This window comes from Artemia sp. Qi Xiang Cuo, chromosome 3 (genome assembly GCF_049724085.1).
Source record: "Artemia sp. Qi Xiang Cuo chromosome 3, ASM4972408v1, whole genome shotgun sequence".
NCBI classification, from domain to species: domain Eukaryota; kingdom Metazoa; phylum Arthropoda; class Branchiopoda; order Anostraca; family Artemiidae; genus Artemia; species Artemia sp. Qi Xiang Cuo.
The window spans coordinates 91,380,749-91,399,263 of record NC_142796.1 but is presented as its reverse complement, the minus strand read 5'-3'; the positions used below and the strand labels follow the sequence as shown (position 1 = coordinate 91,399,263).

The following is an 18,515-nucleotide window of genomic DNA, read 5'->3' as shown; positions in this document are numbered from 1 at the left end:
CTTAGTGAGGCAGATTTGTACAATCTTGTGACTCTAACTATGCCTTCGTATCCACACTCATACTTTCAGTCTTACCTCTATTGCACAGGATGCAACTAAGCATTTAACCTATAGGTCTATACATTTACCGTTTTATAACTTTTCTTACCTTGGAAAGCAAGACATGCTGTCGGCTGTGGCTCAGTTTTGTATTTCCAGTCAAGGTCGGTAAGTTGCATATAAGCTGCCAGAGCAGGTACTCTGCCAAATTGAATTTCATCCCCTCCAGCTTCCAAGAGTAGAATATTCCAATGACTAATTTCGGACAACCTGAAAAATTGGTTTATTTTCGATAAATTTCGGGTGTTATTCAAAAGGTGACCCGAATCTGCACATGTTTCAAGTCTACTTAGGAACATATAGAAATAAAATATATGTGCAAGTAATTTTTGTGTAAAACTTTTTCACTGATTCGGTAAGTTTGAAATTTCTACCCAAAAGGAGGAAGAGCGGGTAATCTGAACTTTTTAAAAACTTGTGGTGGTATTCATGAACTTTTATGCACATCAAGGCTTTTTGGGACATGAATGAATGAATGAATAATCTTTATTACCCATCTATAACAAAAAAAAACACGACAGAGTAGAATAAAAGAAAGGAAAACAAAACAAATATGTCATAAAGATATACACAAATTACTAATAATACCAAATGTAAAATAGTGCACCCTTCCACCGGTGAGTAGAGGCCTGGTTACTTAGTTTATGAGACTGCTCATCCCCTGCCTGAACCTGTTCCACCACACCAAAACGGTTAACGATGTACCTGTTCTTTAACCACCGAACCCCCGAGGGGCCCGAAGCAAAAACTTCGTGCACTTAAAATAGCACTTTCGCAACACTCGCCTATCAGACCCAGTAAAAATGTCCCAAAATAGGGTCAAATATAAAATATTAATTTTTAGCTCATCTCCTATGCAGACGGAATTCTGAATTTGAGTCTATCCAGCCCATAGGGTAGGTTTTTACATCGCTACAATATGCGTATCATGCTAAAAATTCAAAAGCCATTTTAATCAACTGAAAGCAAGAGCCACTGGCGGACATACCTCTCAGGAACAACAGGATCAAGCCAGATGACCATATTACTTGTCTTGGTCTCCCGGTTGGCTCTTCCATAAAGCCATTTGACAACTCCTAATTGCTTACTATTAACTCCGAGTCGGACTATCGTATGCATATTGTAGGCCTACCTTCTTTTAAATTATTTTTAAACTCTGACAAGCCGAAACTTCGATTAGTTAATTTTATTTCGTGAAATATTTTTTCATTTCCCGGTATGGAACCGCAGTTCTTATCGTGTAAGGAATTTTAAAGTTGTTTACCTGGTCACTTCCATGGAAAAGCAAGTTTTCTTATAAGGCAATCTTGTTAAAAGCGATCAAATAGTTCGTGGTAACGAACTGTAAGTAAGGAGCAACCCAGCTCAGTAGTAACCGAATCTTTAAAAAACTAAATTTTGTTGTTTGTTTTTTTAATCTTGTTATAAGGTCATTTTAAATCAGTGTATGTAAGTCTTGACAATGACTATCTTCTACAGGTGCACTCGGTGACCTCCTTTTGAGAAACTGTCCCTTTGCTGCTATTATGGCACTGCCTACTCTCCAATACCTGGTGTACATGGACATCCTCAAGTACCACTTGGTCAGCCATGCGGTGAAATGTTTCTTCTACGTCATACGAAGCATAAAATATCTCGTCCCACGCACAGCAAAATCTCGAAACACGCATGACATTCTACTACTAAACAGGGTTGCCACTCAGCCGGTTATTTGGTGCCACTCTGGGTGGCAAAATAGTGTCAATTTGTATAAAAAGTGTCATTTTCCAAAAATTTGCCACTCAAGACGCTTCGCGTCGCTCGCGCTCATATCAACAAGCTTTTGAAATTGAAAATATTGGTCAATCCGCTTGGGATCACCCCCGCGTGGTTTCCCGCATCTTTAAATTCTCCAACATGAAATGTCGGATCTAATGACATCTATCAACTATAAAAAAGAAATTTTGATTTTACTTAGTCAGTGCTGATTTCCGGCTTTGCGCAGCCCTTCCACTCTTGTCAACTTCCCAGACCCCCTCTTAAAAACCCGCCAAAACACAAATGGTGCTTACTGTATAAAATGGGTACCCGTCCCACAGAGTACTTTCTTCTCTTTTTTTATGAGCAGTCTTTGTTCATAGTGTGAAAAAGGAACGGAAAAATAAAAGAGGAAAAACCGTCGATTTTTTTTCTTTTGTGAAAACGGAAAAAAAGGGACAGTAATACTCGTCTACATAGAGAGTTTTTCATCCAGTTTTTCCATAAAATGGACTATCTGGATTATTACAGTGCATTCAGGTGCTTGAAACTTTCCTTTGCTCCGAAAATGCTGAAGAGAATCGATGAAAAGACGCGTAAAGTTAAACAGTCACTGGCCCAGTAAATGGTTAACATAGTAACAGCCACTAACATAGTGGTGCAAAAATACACTCTTAGCTTTTCTTGCTCTTTTCTTCTTTGAATTGTAGTCAGCCCTCAACTAATAAAACATAAAAATTGATTTCGGACCCACTCAAGAATTTCAAACTGCTTGACTGACTTATCGTCCATGAGCCTACAAATTATTGCAACAGCACAAAATAGTTGAACTAAACAACTGAAAACAATTGAAGGCTTCTCCACCACATTGCAGTTAAATGTCTGTCAGTGTCCTCTTCATTGCCAAGTATTTCGTACCGAAGATCACTGGGTGATCTTCGCTTATCAGTGATATATATACATATACATATACATATATATATATATATATATATATATATATATATATATATATATATATATATATATATATATATATATATATATATATATATATATATATATATATATATATATATATATATATATATATATATATATATATATATATATATATATATATATATATATAACGTTACATTTCTACTTACTTTTAATTTCTCTTACCAGGCTCCTTTTTTCTCAATAAGAATTTTCCAACTGAGGAGATTCACCTGATCACCTTGGGTGGTTTGCTTTTGTTTTGATTCCAATAGATTCCCAATCATCACAAACCCAAGCGTCATTATAGCTTCATTTTTAGTTGGTAAGATTTGATACACAGAAAGCTGATTTTGTCAACCTTTCGACAACGGATGTGAAGTATCTGCTTATGAAAATAGGTGAGTGCTTGTCTGTCTCTCAGACAGACAAGCAAAATTGTAAATTGTAAAACAGACAAGCAAAAATTATAAATTTTCATATGTTTACGATAATTTTTTCCCCTGAACTCATGGAAAATAAAAGAAAGTTTTGTTTACTATAAATCATGACTTTTTAGTAGTTTTTACTAGATTTCGGGAAGTTTACTAGATCCTATAAATTTACTAGATTTTTTTTTCTAGATCTAGTAAAATCCTACTGACGGTGGCAACCCTGCCGCACAGAAAGATTCTTGCATCCAATAATTGCCGCGCGCGGAGTTAAGATAAGAATCTTAACTGACAGAAAAAGGATCGATGCCTATCTGCATTGACAGTTTTCCTTCCGTTTTTTTTGTCTGAAAAAATTCTTTTTTTGTAAAATAGTGCTTCTTAGCAAAAAAAGTGCCACTTTTGCTAAAAAGTGTTCTAATAGTGTCAGGTGTCCCAAAAAGTGTCAATAAAAAAAGTGTCAAAAGTGACACTAAAGTGTCACCGGTGGCAACCCTGCTGCTAAATGGTAAGCACCAACTGCTGTGAACGACTTTTGAAACAGGTGTAACCTCACCAAATCTTTGCCAAGAAAAAAAAACTTTTTCGCATGCTGTCCAAAGGTCTGCATTGCGCAGGTACTGATCTCCTGATTCAATGTCTTTGGCCGGGAGTGAAATGCGTGGTTAAATCTTTGCCAAGGCTACAGGACAAACGCAGAGACCTAATAGTCAGGTTTATTATTATTCTGGAGGCAAAGCCATAGAAAATACCAACCTATTTGACGCTCGAGTCAAGCGTTGACGGTGATTGATAAAAAGTTTGAATGACCCAATTGGTTCCTGGACGGTCAATCATGCTTCAATCAATTGGTTGACGGAATTTTTTGGTCAAAAGGATTGACCGTCTAGGATGTTCTTAATGATTTGTGGTGATTTAGTGGTATTTGTTTTTTGCCAATATAAAAAAAAATCACTAGAAATAGTGATAAATCACTAGGGGTGGCAACCTTGGGCTCTAAAAATGCAAAAGCTTTTGTGATTGGGTTGCGTAAAATGGCCAACGTAAGAGCGGAAAGCAAGCTTGGTTTTGCACGGTGGTGCTACATGCTCCTACAAAATACGCGGTAAGAAAAATACAGAGAAATTGTTAAAAAAAAACAACTTACCTGCTTGCTATGACCGATCCAGCAGAGCCCGATCCGACAATTATAAAATCGTAAGTTTTGTGCATTTCATCAATCGGAATACTTTTGATCTTCCATTGATCTTCAAAAAAAGGAGACATCGAAATGATAAATGGGACCATCCATAGACCCATTGATGTTATAGCTGTTGCCAGTCCAGCAAGATTAACAATTGGCAACGAAAGTGTTGACATCTAAGAAATTGTCATTTAGATTAATATATAATTAAAGTTACTAATTTATGTTAATCCAGAGACTTAGAGACATATGTTTTGCTTGGGGGCCGACGGGGCGATTGCCTCGCTGTAGGTTTTGAATAATACCTTATTTTCTATTTTCATTGAAAAAAAAAAACAATCATCATAAAAGATGAAGAAAAGATGATACCTTTCCTATATCTTTGTAGATCTGTACCACTTCGTAGGGACATGTGCATGCGATATCGACCATTTCTATTAAGAGGAAAAGGTTCTATTAAGAGAAAAAGAGAGATTAAGGTATTGTAATTCTGCGGTGAAAAGTATGCTGTAAATTCATTAGTTTACATCTGCGGCGATTTTTGTAAACCATAAAATTATTTTTTAAGCGTATGCCGGAAAAAGGAAGCCTTTTTAGAGACTGATTTGCTTATGTGAAAATATTCAAGCAAGTAAAACAAGTAAATCAAAAATTATGCGGTTAACTCTTCTATGAGAAACTGAAAGCCATCAAAAAGAACAAATATTTTCCGAGTTTCAAACCCTTTGTTTTTCTGTTGCTTTGACGAAGGGGCATGCTTAGATTTGAAAAACGGCCAGAAATTAGTTTTTCAGAAAAAAATGCGTATAAACAATTTTTTTATCCATTTTCTTCTTGTTTTAAAATATGTACCCCCAAAACAATTCTGGATATGGCCCTGGGAGCCACATTAAAAGTTAAAACGAGGAGAAATTACTCCGTATATGAGGGGGGATGCCCATTTCTCAACCCTCGCTCCTTATGCTGAAGTTTGACTTTTTGTCATAATTTTTTAAAGAAAGACTCCTTAACCACAAGGGCATTTGAATTTGCATTAGAAGTATTTTTACAGAATTGTAACACTTTGGCCTAAAGAAGGAGGGTTGAGGAAAGAGCCCCCCTCATACATAGAATAATGTCGGTTCGGCATAGGTTTTAATGTTGCTCCTTACTTTCAGTTTATTTATTTTTTCGTTTCAGGAAAAGGAAGGAATTAACCACCAAAATGATTTAACAAAAACAAAGATTGAATTATTAAGTGTTGGGCTCTTAAGAGTAATCTCCAAGAATTTTCAAGTCTACAACTCCTAGTTACTAAACATTGTATCTTAAGAGTGAGAGGTGTATGTTTTTTCGTGTCTTTTTTGTTTGCCTACACAAACAAAACATTTGCCAAACAAAAAATTAGACGATTTCTTTTTTAAAACTTTAATAAATCCATAATTATAAAGAACGTCAGGAATTAATGCCAGTAAATATTAAACATTCAATCCACATTTATTAGATCTTTTCAATGATTTTAGTTATGATGGGGTTTTTTCTTCTTTTTTTGATGTTATTAGAAATAAAAAACATATAGTTCAAAATAAAGATCGTTTTAAATAGACTACGGTATAAATCGTGTTTTGGTCGTTAGAAAGCATAGAGGCTTCATCCCTTCTCCACTGCTCTTTGTGGTTGTTTTTGCTTGCCTCGAGTTTGACTTTGTAGTTTACTGCTAATTCTGTTTACTTTTGGTTTCATTTATTCATTGATATTGATTTATGGTAGCTTTGTACCTTAAAATTATTTGACTTGATTAAAATTGTTCATTCTTTTCATTGTAAAAATTTCTTTTTGGAAAATAATTTAAAAAAACTAATTACCAAATAAAATTCAAAATAATTTTGAATGAAATTTAAACTTTTCGAAGTCAGAGCAAGGAATTTTTTTTATTAAATCTCAAGAATTCAAACTTTGACTTCCTTGAAGAACTAAAAGAAAAAGGATGTAGAATTTATTTAAAATGAATCCGTTTTTATCATAGGCAGCACAATAGCACTGCCTAAGTAAAGAATGATGTTGGCACAGTGTATTATTTTTTTTTTCTTGGTCTTAGACCAGGGCACTTCGTATCGAAGGAGTTGTCGAAGGAACTTCAAAAAGGGCTCATTCGATTGAAAATTACTACTACTAGTAAAAACTCACCACAGCACCAAGCCGTCTGAGGCCAACACAGTTACGCACGCTCCTCCTCCACCCCAATCCATTCAAAGCCTCCCTTTTTACACCCGCCCACGAAGTTCCCATTTCCTTTAAATCTTTCTTTATGACGTCCTCCCACCCCAGACGAGGATGACCTGCTTTCCGTTTAGCCCTTGACGGTTGGCCGAAAAGAAAAATCTTCGGCAATCTGGCATCCTTCATCCACACAACGTGCCCTAGCCACATCGACCTTTCTTTCATTATAGCCCTAGAGAGCGGTATTGAACCACATTTTTCGTACAGCCTATTGTTTGAAATACGTCAGTCAGCTGGGTACCCAGAACAATCCTTAAGCAATTTCTCTGGATAACATCTAGCAAATCTTCGTCCGCTTTTCGGAGCGTCTATGCTTCAGAGCCATATTTGACCACTGTCATCACTGTCGCTTCTAATATTCTAATCTTGGTTTTCAGACTTATCTTCCTATTCTTCCATACTTTTTTTAACTGTGAAAAAACACCCTGAGCCTTGGCTATTCTATATTTATTATCTTCACTGCTCCCACCATTTTACCAATAATGCTACCAAGGTAAGTGACGCTGCCCACCTGATCATCCTTTCATTACCCAACATCAACTTTTCATCCTCACTTATTCCTAGCCTTAGCGACTTAGTCTTCTTAAGATTGATTTCTAAACCTATTCTAGCATCCTGAACTCACCAAACCTATAAAAATTCATTCATTTTGCTCACACTGTCATCTAGGATGATTAAATCATCAGCATAATCCAAGTTCAGGAAACTTTTTCCTCCCCATTTGATTCCGTGTTCTCTCATTGCCTTTCCTGTGTTCCTTAAGACAAAGTCCATCAAAATGATCCATACAAAGAGGGATAGAACACAACCCTGCTTAACTCCTGATTTAATACAAAACCAGCTGCTAACCTCATTTCCTACCTTAACCGCAGCAGTGTTATTCTCATACATAGCACTAATCACTTTAATGTATTTGAATGGTATACCATGCAAGGATTAAATCTTTACTAAAGCTCTTCTATCAACAGAATCGAACGATTGCTCATAATCTATAAAACTGAGGACCAAAGGTGTTTGGAAACTCAGGCACTTTTCAATTAATAACCTAAGAATGAAAATTTGGTTGATACATCCTTTACCTTTTCTATAACCGCACTGCTCTTCTCTTAAAACTTTGCCTACGGCATCTCTCAGTCTAAAAAGTATCATATTACTAAGTAATTTACTCCTACAGAGACCAGACTAATGCCTCGATAATTACCACACTCACTTTTATCACCTTTCTTATAAAGTGGCATAATTATGGTTTTCCTAAAATCGTTAGGTACTTCCCCTTTTTCAAAAATCATATTCATAATCTTCAGTAACTTATTTCTAACCTCAGAGCCACCATATTTAAGAAACTCATTTACCACCCTTCCACCACCTGGAGCCTTATTATTCTTTAATCCTTTTAGTACTGTTGCTAATAACACCCTTTCCACGCCCACTATTTCCCCAAACACATCCAATTAACATTTTGAGACAGCCATTTTGTTCAGCGTAGTTGATTTCCAGATAGAAATTATGTTTTTGAGGAGGAAACTCCCCACAGCCCTCAGGGCAAGTGTTGTATGTTATGCCCTGGGGGCATACAAGGTTTTTCTTATAGAAAACGTTGTCGTAGAAACTTAAAAAAAGGCTCATTCGATTGGAAATTAAAGAGCTAGTGTCCTTTTTAATAGTCGAAGGTGATTGGATTGCAACTATCTCCCCCTCTCACACCCACCTTTTCCCCAAACACATCCAATCAAAATTTTGAGATAGCCATTTTGTTCAACGTAGTTGAAGGTTCTGGAAATTAGGTATTTGAGGATGATAACCCCCTTAGAGCCTTCAGGGCAAGGGTTGTAAGTTATGCCCTGGGGGCATATAAGGTTCTTATAGAAAGTTTTGTCGTAGAAACTTCAAAAAGGCCTTATTTGATTGGAAATTGAAAGGGTTCGTGCCCTTTTTAATAGTCGAAAGTGAATGTAGAGCAACGGACCCCCCTCTCACGCCCACCATTTCCCCGAAAACTTTCAATCAAAGTTTAAAGATAGCCATTTTGTTCAACGTAGTTGAAAGTTCTGAAAATTGCGTATTTGAGGATGACAAACCCCCAGAGCCCCCTGGGCAAAGGTTGTAAGTTATGTTCTTTGGGCATATGAGGTTTTTTCATAGATAGCGTTTTCGTAGAAACTTCAAAAAGGGATCATTCAATTGGAAATTGAGGACTAGTGCCCTTTTTAACAGTCGAATGTGATTGGAGGGTAAATAACCCCCCTTTCACTTCCGCCATTTCCTAAAACACACCCAATCAAAATTTTCAGATGGCTGTTTTGTTCAACGTAGTTGAAAGTTCTGGAAAATAGAACTGGAATCGAAGGACGAATACCCCCCCCCCAAGTAGTTTCCCAACTACCTTCAAGGTAGTTGAAGGATCCGAAAATTATATCTTTGAGTATAACGAACCCCCCCCCCCAACTCTCAGTGCTAAGGTTGTAAGTTATTCCCGGGGGGCATAAAAGGTTTTTATAAGAAGTGTTGTCGTAAAAAACTTCAAAAAGGGCTAATTTTTGGGGGAATTGAGAGGCCTATTGTCCTTTTTAATAGTCGAAAGTAAACGGAGGGAGAATCCCCCCCCCCTCGGACGCCCTTCATTTCCCCAAACATTTCCGATCAACATTTTGATATATTCATGCTGTTCAACGTAGTTGAAAGATCTGGAAATTTGAGGATGACACCCTCCCCCCGATAGCCCTCAGGACAAGGGTCTTAAGTTATAAGGTTTTATAGAAAGTTTTTTCGTAGAAACTTCAAAATGGCTCGTTCGAATGGAAATTTGTATTTCCATACAATTTGTGTCATAATTTTGAAAAGAGTTTATGTTGTTAAAAATTTTCTGAAAAAGTTTCTCCAGCATATAAATAGCAGGCCAAACTATAAATTCTTAAAGGAACACCGGAAAGATTCAAACTTTTTTTTTCCTGAAAAAGACTATGTCAATATAACACGAACAGAAATTAATTTTTAAAAAAAATTTCCACAAAAAGTAAAGGACTCCATCAAACCAAAAATGAACGAAAATAGAATCAAACCATCTACCAAGCATACAACTACCACAAATCAGTATCAATAAATAAATGAAACCCAAAACGAATAGGAAATTAAAATAGATAATAGAGTCAAACTCAAAAAGAGCAGAAACTAATATGAGTAGGGTTCAAAACCCCTATGCTTTCTAAAAGCCAGAATATAATTTGTGCTTTACTGAAAAAATTCTTTCAAATTTTGTCACTTTTATAACTTTAAGAAATCATTTTTTAAGGAATAAATATCAGCATATGTATATTAAGCAGACAATGCACATTTTATTCAGTAAATTCGTCTGATTTTTTTTTCAGGTTAATATAAAACACACTCGAGAAGTGAAGTTTGGTGAATGGTAATGAAATAAAACAAAATATGATGAAAATACAATGCTTTAGACCACAAAGAATTATGGAAGGGGGCCGCCCAGATCGTATAACCTAAAATAACCTAGGCTAAAAAAAATACCAACCAAATATTTAATTAAAAAAAAGCTATAATGGGATTTCTCAATGAGCCGAAGGTTATTGTCTGGTATAAACAGTGTGAATAAACGGGTATTCGCAGTACAAGTTCTCGAGTGTGTTTTATATTTTAGACAAATACCTATATATTTAAGTACATCAACATCTTTATTAAATATAATTCATGCCGGCTTAACGACCGGTTATAAACAAAGCACAAATATGCTTGAAAAACACAACCAGTACACAATTACTAAATTATATAACTAACCGAATCATCACTGAAATAAACACAAATAAAGAAAAAAAGTAGAGATGTTAGCAATAATTACAGAACAATAAATTAAAAAAAACTTAAATTGTCCTCTCTCACAATCCAGTCCCACACTCACCAACTGCCCGCAAGGAGATGCTACTTTAATCGATTTTTAAATTGATAATATGTTTAGTTATATGTTATTCTATTTGTTGCAATGATTTAGAGTATTTTTTATTTACTGTCGAGCACAGTTTATATAATATACATAATTATATATATTATATAAACTGTGCTGTCGAGATACAGAGAAAGGGGGATACCCCCGAGGAGCAACTATGTTTCCGGTGATTTCCCCCTCAAAAAACTTATTATTGCGGTCGGAAAGATTATTTAGGGATTTCTGGTTCATCTCTGAAAAATCTCAAATGCTTGTGTATTTGAGGTGTAATTTTCATTTTAAAAGCAACCTTGCGCAAATATTTTGAGATGTAATTTTCATTTTGAAAGTATTTTTGTGTAAGATTGGGAGTCAAGAGTTGAGCCAGGACTTTTTTTAGGGGAGGGGGCGCAAAATAGGTTGATCCGATAAACTTGCATTAGGATTAAGTTTAATTAACGCAAACTTGCGTTATAATTAAGTATATTACACTACTTTAGACCAGGGGCGGACCCAGGATTTTTTTTAGGGGAGGGGACAAAATAGATTGATCCGAAAAAATTTTTAGGGGGGGGGAATCAAAATAGGTTGATCCAATAAACTTTTGTTAGGAGCAAGTTTAATTAACACAAACTTGAGTTAATTAAGTAAATTACACTACTTTAGACTATGCTAGGGGGTGCGCGCCCCTATCACCCCCCTCTGGATCAGCCACTGCTTTAGACGACGTGAAGGGGTGCACGCCTCCCTGGATCTGCCACTATTGGGAGTTCCCCTAATATTTAGATTATACGGAATCTCATATTAAAAACTCACATTAAAGGAATCTCATATTAAAAGAGGATCATGTATTTTTCTCAAATGAAAGTACAGAGCGACATAAAGATTTAAGCCCAACAGGAAATATCCTGCATGAGGGCTGTCACTCCCTCTTTACGCTCCCAGTGCCCCTTTTGCAGTCTCTTTTTTTTCAAATATACTTCTTGCGATCGGCCTATGCCTTTTCTTCAGTCCCAATTGGCCTACACATTATCGTATGGTACTAGGTGTTCATGGGTGAATGTAAAGTTGATGAATCAGTATTTTGTTCAAGACTATCAGAAGCGTCAAGTGGGAACGGGTGAGGGATTATGAAACATACTTTGTTTGGGTATTTTCATTGAGGAATATCATTTTCACTGAAACAATCAACCCCTATGTTTAGATTTTGCAAAACACATTTCACATATCCCTAGTGTTTTTTTTTTTTTTTTACGCCGCCTTCATTTTTTTACCTTCAAGTAAGCTTATTCCTATTTGCGCCTGTCACAGTCAACTCGCAACTGAAGTTACTGAACACAATTCGTTTTAACGCCTAATTGTCTTATTATAATTAACAATAATGAGACAAGTCTCTATCACTTAATGAATAAATTCATGATTTTCTTATTCGTTAATAAGATCAGTAAAAAAGATTTAGAATAGAATAAATTTATTTGGTATAAATCTAAAGATTAACAAAGAGGTCAATTCCTTAAAAATATTTGCAAATTAAATTAAAAAACAAGTTTTTTTAACTGAAAGTAAGGAGCAACATTAAAACTTAAAACGAACAGAAATTATTTCGTATATGAAAAGGGCTGTCCCCTCCTCAACGCCTTGCTCTTTACGCTAAAGTTTTTTATTGTTTAAAAAATGAAGTTGTGAGACAGGGTCAAACTTATGCGTAAAGAGCGAGGCTTTGAGGAGGGGACAGCCCCTTTCATATACGGAATAATTTCTGTTCGTTTTAAGTTTTAATGTGGCTCCTTACTTCCAGTTAATTTTTTTTTTTTTTTTTATTTAATTTTGAACGTTTTTGAATTGATACAGGTTTTGATTTCGACTCACTGTACATGAATAATTAAAACAAAATTTACATATTAATTTTACTTTTATTTGGTTAAATGGCTTTCTCGAAAGTTGCTCAATTTTATTTACGAAGGTTTTTATTAGTAATAAATATTTGTAACTTACGAATTAACTTACGAAACGAGCTTCTATATTAATATATTTTTAATATGTATATTAGGGGTTTCGCCTTCTAGTCAATACCTCGCTCTTTACGCTAAAGTTTCAATTTTATCCAATTTTCTAAAAATCACCCCTTAATCAAAGTGGCCGTTAATTAGAGTAAATAGCTCTTATAAAATTACTAAAAGCTAAAATTCGAATTTTGTTCCACTTCTTTAAAAATGACCCTTAATCACAAAGGCCGTTATTTAGAATAAATAGCTCTTATGAAAGTACTAAAAAATCTTTGGCTTAAAGAGCGAGGTATTGACTAGGGGTTGAACCAAATCATATACGTAATATTTTCTGTTCGTTTTAAGTTTTGATGTTGCTCCTTACTTTCAGTTGAAAAACGTCGTTTTTTTATTTAATTTCTGATCGTTTTTTGAACAATGCTGGGAAATCCGGCTCCCCCTTCATAGCAATGTCTCTTCCCCCATGAAAACTTCTTCCGTGGAAAGATCCTCCCACATAACCCCCGACCCCCCAACGACCAGAAAAAATTCCCCCTGAAAACATTGTATACTTCCCAATAACCAATACTATACGTAAAAATTGGGTAAAGTTCATAACTTTCAGCCCTCCCCCCGGGGACTTTGGGGATTCAGTCATCTTAAAAGACAAATTTATTATATTTTCGACTATACTGAATAAAATGGCTATCTCAAAATTTTGATTGGGCGACTTTGGGAAAAATGAGCGTGGGAGGGGGCCTAGTTGCTCTCCATTTTTTTTGTCACTTAAAAAGGGCACTAGAACTTTTAATTCCCGTTCGAATGAGCCCTTTTACGATATTCTAGGACCACTGGGTGAATACGATCACCCTCGGAAAAAAAGCAAAAAAACACACATGCGTGATCTTTCTTCTGGCAAAAAATACAAAATTCCACATTTTTGCAGATAGGAGCTTGAAACCTCTACAGTTGGGGTCTCTGATATGCTGAATCTGATGGTATGATTTTTATTAAGGTTTTTTATCATTTAGGGGGTTTTCCCCCTTTTTTTCGAAAATCAGGCAAATATTCTCAGGCGCGTAACTTTTTATGGGTAAGATTAAACTTGTTAAAACTTATATATTTGAAATCAGAATTAAAATTTGATTCTTTTGATGTATCTATTGGCATCAAAACTCCACTTTTTAGAGTTTCGGTTACTATTGAGCCGGGTCGCTCCTTACTTAAAGTAAGTTACCACGAACTGTTTGATTACATTCTCCACTGAAACAAGCCCCCCCCCCCCGACATGTTTTTCAGGCTCATAAAAATTTAACAAAATTTGAATAAAAACACATTTTTGATGCATTAGAAAAATTCCTTAACCCCCTCCCCCAAAAAATCACATTTTCTACCCCCCTCTCCAAAAAAAAATCCCGGATACGACCCTCCCGTGTATGCTTCCTAATTGGCCAAATTGAGAATTACGCGGATATAGCCTATTCAGTTTATTTTTGTCTTGCTTATTTTTATATATAGGCCTATATATATATTTTTTTTTTTTTTTGTAGGCCTACGCATTAAAAATCAGTGTAACAGCTTATTTAGGGAAAGGAACTGTAAGTAAAAGTGATTTGTGCCAATTGTAACTGAAACTCCAAAAAATGAATTTTGAAAACACTGTACGCATCCGAAGAAATACCGTTTTATGTGATAAATTAAAAAAAAAAACTTTTCCACATAATAAGTTTTTTAAGAAAAGTAAAGAACTCCATTCAACCAAAAATGAACAAAAATAGAATCCAAGAATCTACCAGGCATACAACTGCCACAAATCAGTTATCAAAAAATAAATAAAACCGAAAACGAACAGAAATTAAAATAAGTAACAGAGTCAAACTAAAAAAAAGCAGAAATTAATATGAGTAGGGCTCTAACCCCTAAGCTTTCTAAAAGCCAGAATATAATTTGCACTTTACTGAAAAAATTCAAATGAATGGGTATTGCCAGTTTAATATGCATATGCTGATATTTATTCCTTAAAACATTAATTAATTAATTTTGATTTCTTAAAGTTATAAAAGTTAAAACATTTAAAAGAATTTTTTTTTGTGTGAAATTAAAACTTACAGCGCTTGTTGTGGGAAATGTTGCACTAACCAAAGACAATATTTGCATCATAATACTAATACTTCTATCCCTACAACTACTGCTACTATTACTCCTACTACTACTACTGCTACTAAAGCTAAGAGTGCTGCTATTAACTGAACTCCTACTGCTGCTACTATATTCACTGGTACTACTACTACAACTAATAAACCTAAGGGTATTATGGCAAAAGTTTTGAGCATAATTGTAAATAGACCCCGGCGCCGCGCTGATGAGGGAAAACTGGCGGTGGCGGGGCCAAAAACAGCACGCCGCGCCGCCGGTAAGATGTTGGCGGCGCGCCGCCGGCGCGATCAATGGTGACGGCAAACAGTCATGTTTTCATCAGTCTTTCTCAAATCCCAGCTTAAATTTACAACAGATTTGAGCCTATTCATGAGTTAAAAAATTCACAAGTCGCTGGCTGGAAAATGGTCTTCTTCGTTATTCATCAAGAGAAGTAGAAAAGTGGTAGAAACGAAATGGCTGTGGCGTTTCAGAACCCTTGCATAATACGAGAATTTGAAGTATCTATTAGTTATGTATTCTTAACATAAACAATTATCAAAATTAATAGTTTTTTCATCGAGCATTACTGCATACAAAATTTCAAATACCGTATCACAAAATTCGTCAGTTATCTTGGTAAAAATTTGAATATAACTTTGAACTTAGAAGCTTAATTTTTTCATAATGCCCTTTGCCTATATCTGTTTTGTCGCCTTAAAAACAGTTGAAATGGGTGACTTTGATATTGATTGCTTGTTTTTTTGCTCTTTTGGATTCTTAAAAAGACTTCTTGTATTAAAAACTGGTTTTTAATTACAATTTAAAAAAAATGCCTTTTAAAGTTTTTTGGCTTCTCTATAGAATATATGTAGGCTAAGGCTGAACTGCTGCTTTTTTATTGCTTTTGGCTGCTCTTTTGGATATTATTCGTTTTTTTTCTTTTGGGGATTCATTCCAAATTATAAATTGATAAATACCTAATATCAGTCAAATTATAAACTGCATCTAAAAGGAGTAAATATATCAAATAGAAAAATAAATGATGAACACTTCACATGAGAACACTTCAATTACAATGAAACAAAAAACACTTAAAAGTTTATTGGGTATGAAAAAAAAATTAAATGCCAGCTATTTTCTGGTAAAAAACGAAAAGCTCAACCGTTTTAAATGTAATTAAATGAAATAATATGCAGACTGAAGTAGCTCCAGGAAGATGTTGAGATTTCCATCCTAGTTCGTCACTTTTAAACCAAACAAAATGTTGGGACACTTAGTATCAATTATTGAGTTTAAGCTTTGATTTCCAAATGCTCACAAAAATTACCAAATTTAAGAAAGTCGCAACAATAAGTCGCCTGTGGTCAAAATACTCACAGACTCCTCTTAGAGTCCCACCCAGGCTCAAAGCTTCTGCTATGGTCATTTCCATGGAAATCTCCAAAGAGTTTCTTTTTAAAATAGCTTTCAAGCGGAGTTAGGGGTATTTAGCCTGTTTTGCTTTTCTTCAAAGCTTTGAAAAAAGTGTTATAATATTACAAATGTTACATTTGTTATATTTGTGCATATTTTTGGTCATCATTTGTGCGGGGATCGAATTTCTTAAACCGCCTTGGACACGTAAGAACGTTTCAACATTTAGTAACCTTAGGTCATAAGACTGCCAAAGATTCTTCCTTGATCCTCCCAAAGTGAAAGCTTTTATTTCGACTTAGCATTTCGTTTCGATTTGGGTTCTGAAACAAGGGCGCCATTGTCACTCGGCGCAACGTTAGGTGGGGATGTCGATATCGCTTTCGTCACACCCATTCGTTTTAGTGTGAATCTGCCTGATACTTACGAATGAATGTTTTCAAGTTAAACCCGTTTCATCAATAAGAAAAATTGAATATTTGATGTATAATGATATTATCTGTTGAAAGATCCATCAGTTCAAGAATTTGTTCCACTGTAATTTTAGTTTTATTTTCAATACTGCAAGAACTGGAAAAGAAAATATTTGTAATTAATCCGTTTTCAGTTAAGCGCCAATGACGCAGTAAGCTTTTGGTTTTTATTTACAGTTAGGAAAGGAGGCAATATCCAAACACTTGTTTGTAGGGAAACTATATTCGCCTTTATCAATTTTTAAAAGAGCTAATAAATTAAACTAAATATTTGATGTATAATGATATTAATTGCTGAAAGCTCATCAGTTCAAAATGTTACTATAATTTTAATGTTTATTTTCAATATTAAGTACAAAAGAAAATATTTGTCATAATGTTGGTTTTCAGTAAAGCGCCAGTGACGCGGTAGGTTTAGACTTTTACAGTGAGAGAAGGAGGTCATACCCAAACTATTGTTTGTGGTGATTTTTGTTCGTTTCAAGCTTGATTTGCATATTCAATTTAAGTTTCACTCGTTTTAAGGTTTATTTATTTATTTAGATTAATATCTATTGTATGTTTGTTTGCATTGATTTTTTATTTAATTAAATAAAAAAAAACAAGTTTTTTAAACTGAAAGTAAGGAGCGACATTAAAACTTAAAACGAACAGAAATTATTCCGTATATGAAAGGGACTGTCCCCTCCTCAAAGCCTCGCTCTTTACGCTAAAGTTTTTTATTGTTTTAAAGAAAAAGTTGTGAGACAGAGTCAAACTTTAGCGTAAAGAGCGATGCGTTGAGGAGGGGACAGCCCCTTTCATATACGGAATAATTTCTGTTCGTTTTAAGTTTTAATGTCGCTCCTTACTTTCAGTTTAAAAAACTCGTTTTTTTAAAATTTAATTTCTGATCGTTTTTTAGTTAATGCAGCTTTTATTTTGGCTAACCGTCATTGAATAAGTAAACAAAATTTGCATAAAAATTTTACTTTTCTTTTGCTAAATGGATGTCTTTTACAAATTAACTTACGTAACGAACTTCTATATTCGTATATTTTTCTTCTGGCAAAAAATACAAAATTGCAGATTTTTGCAGATATGAGCTTGACACCTATGTAATAGGGTTTTCTGATACGCTGAATCTGACGGTGTGATTTTCATTAAAATTCTTTCACTTGTAGGGAATGTTTCCCCCCTCGTTAAAAATCAGGTAAATTTTCTCAGGCTCGTAGCCTTTGATGATAAATACTAAACTTAAATAAAAATTATATATTTAGAATTAGCATTATAAACCCATTCTTGTGATACATTTATTGACATCAAAATTCTGTTTTTAAAAGTTTCGATTACTATTGAGCCGAATCGATTGTTTTTTTATTGTTTTTTTTTTTTATTACGTATATGTTATTACGTATATGAGGGGGTTGTCGCCATAGTCAATACAACGCTCTTTACGTTAAAAGTGAAAAAAAATTTGATTAACAAACCCCTGAATCACAAAGGCCGTTTAATTAGAATAGATAGCTCTTTTGAAAGCTCTAAAAAAAACTGTAGCGTAAAGAGCGAGGTATTGACTTGAGGGAGAACCCCCTCATAAACGTTATAATTTCTGTTCGTTTTAATTTCTAATGTTGCATCTTACTTTCAGTTGAAAAAACTAGCTTTTTTTAATTTAATTTCTGATCGTTTTTTAAATTATGCTTGGAAATCCGGCGCCCCCTTCATAGACCGGTCCCTTACCCCAAAGAAACATCCTCCACAGAAATATTCTCCAGAGTAAACCCCTCATCTAGCCCCCCCCCTCCAGAAAAAAACCCTTCCTGAAAATGTCTGTTTACTTCCCAATAACCAATAAATAATGCTGGAAAGTCCGGCACCCCCTTCATGGCAATTTTCCTTCCC

The 18,515-nt window shown here is 34.9% G+C and overlaps 1 protein-coding gene across 1 annotated transcript in view; it reads right to left on the bottom strand.

The window, feature by feature from the left end:
• LOC148954741 (glucose dehydrogenase [FAD, quinone]-like) overlaps nt 1-18,515 on the bottom strand; it is a 46,737-nt gene that overhangs the window by 26,205 nt on the left and 2,017 nt on the right. Inside the window, exons 2-3 of the mRNA XM_089087230.1 lie at nt 4,396-4,607; nt 149-309 (exon numbers count right to left, since the gene is read on the bottom strand). Of these exons, the coding sequence (XP_088943356.1) occupies nt 149-309; nt 4,396-4,607 (373 nt within the window). The remainder of the gene's footprint in view (nt 1-148; nt 310-4,395; nt 4,608-18,515) is intronic.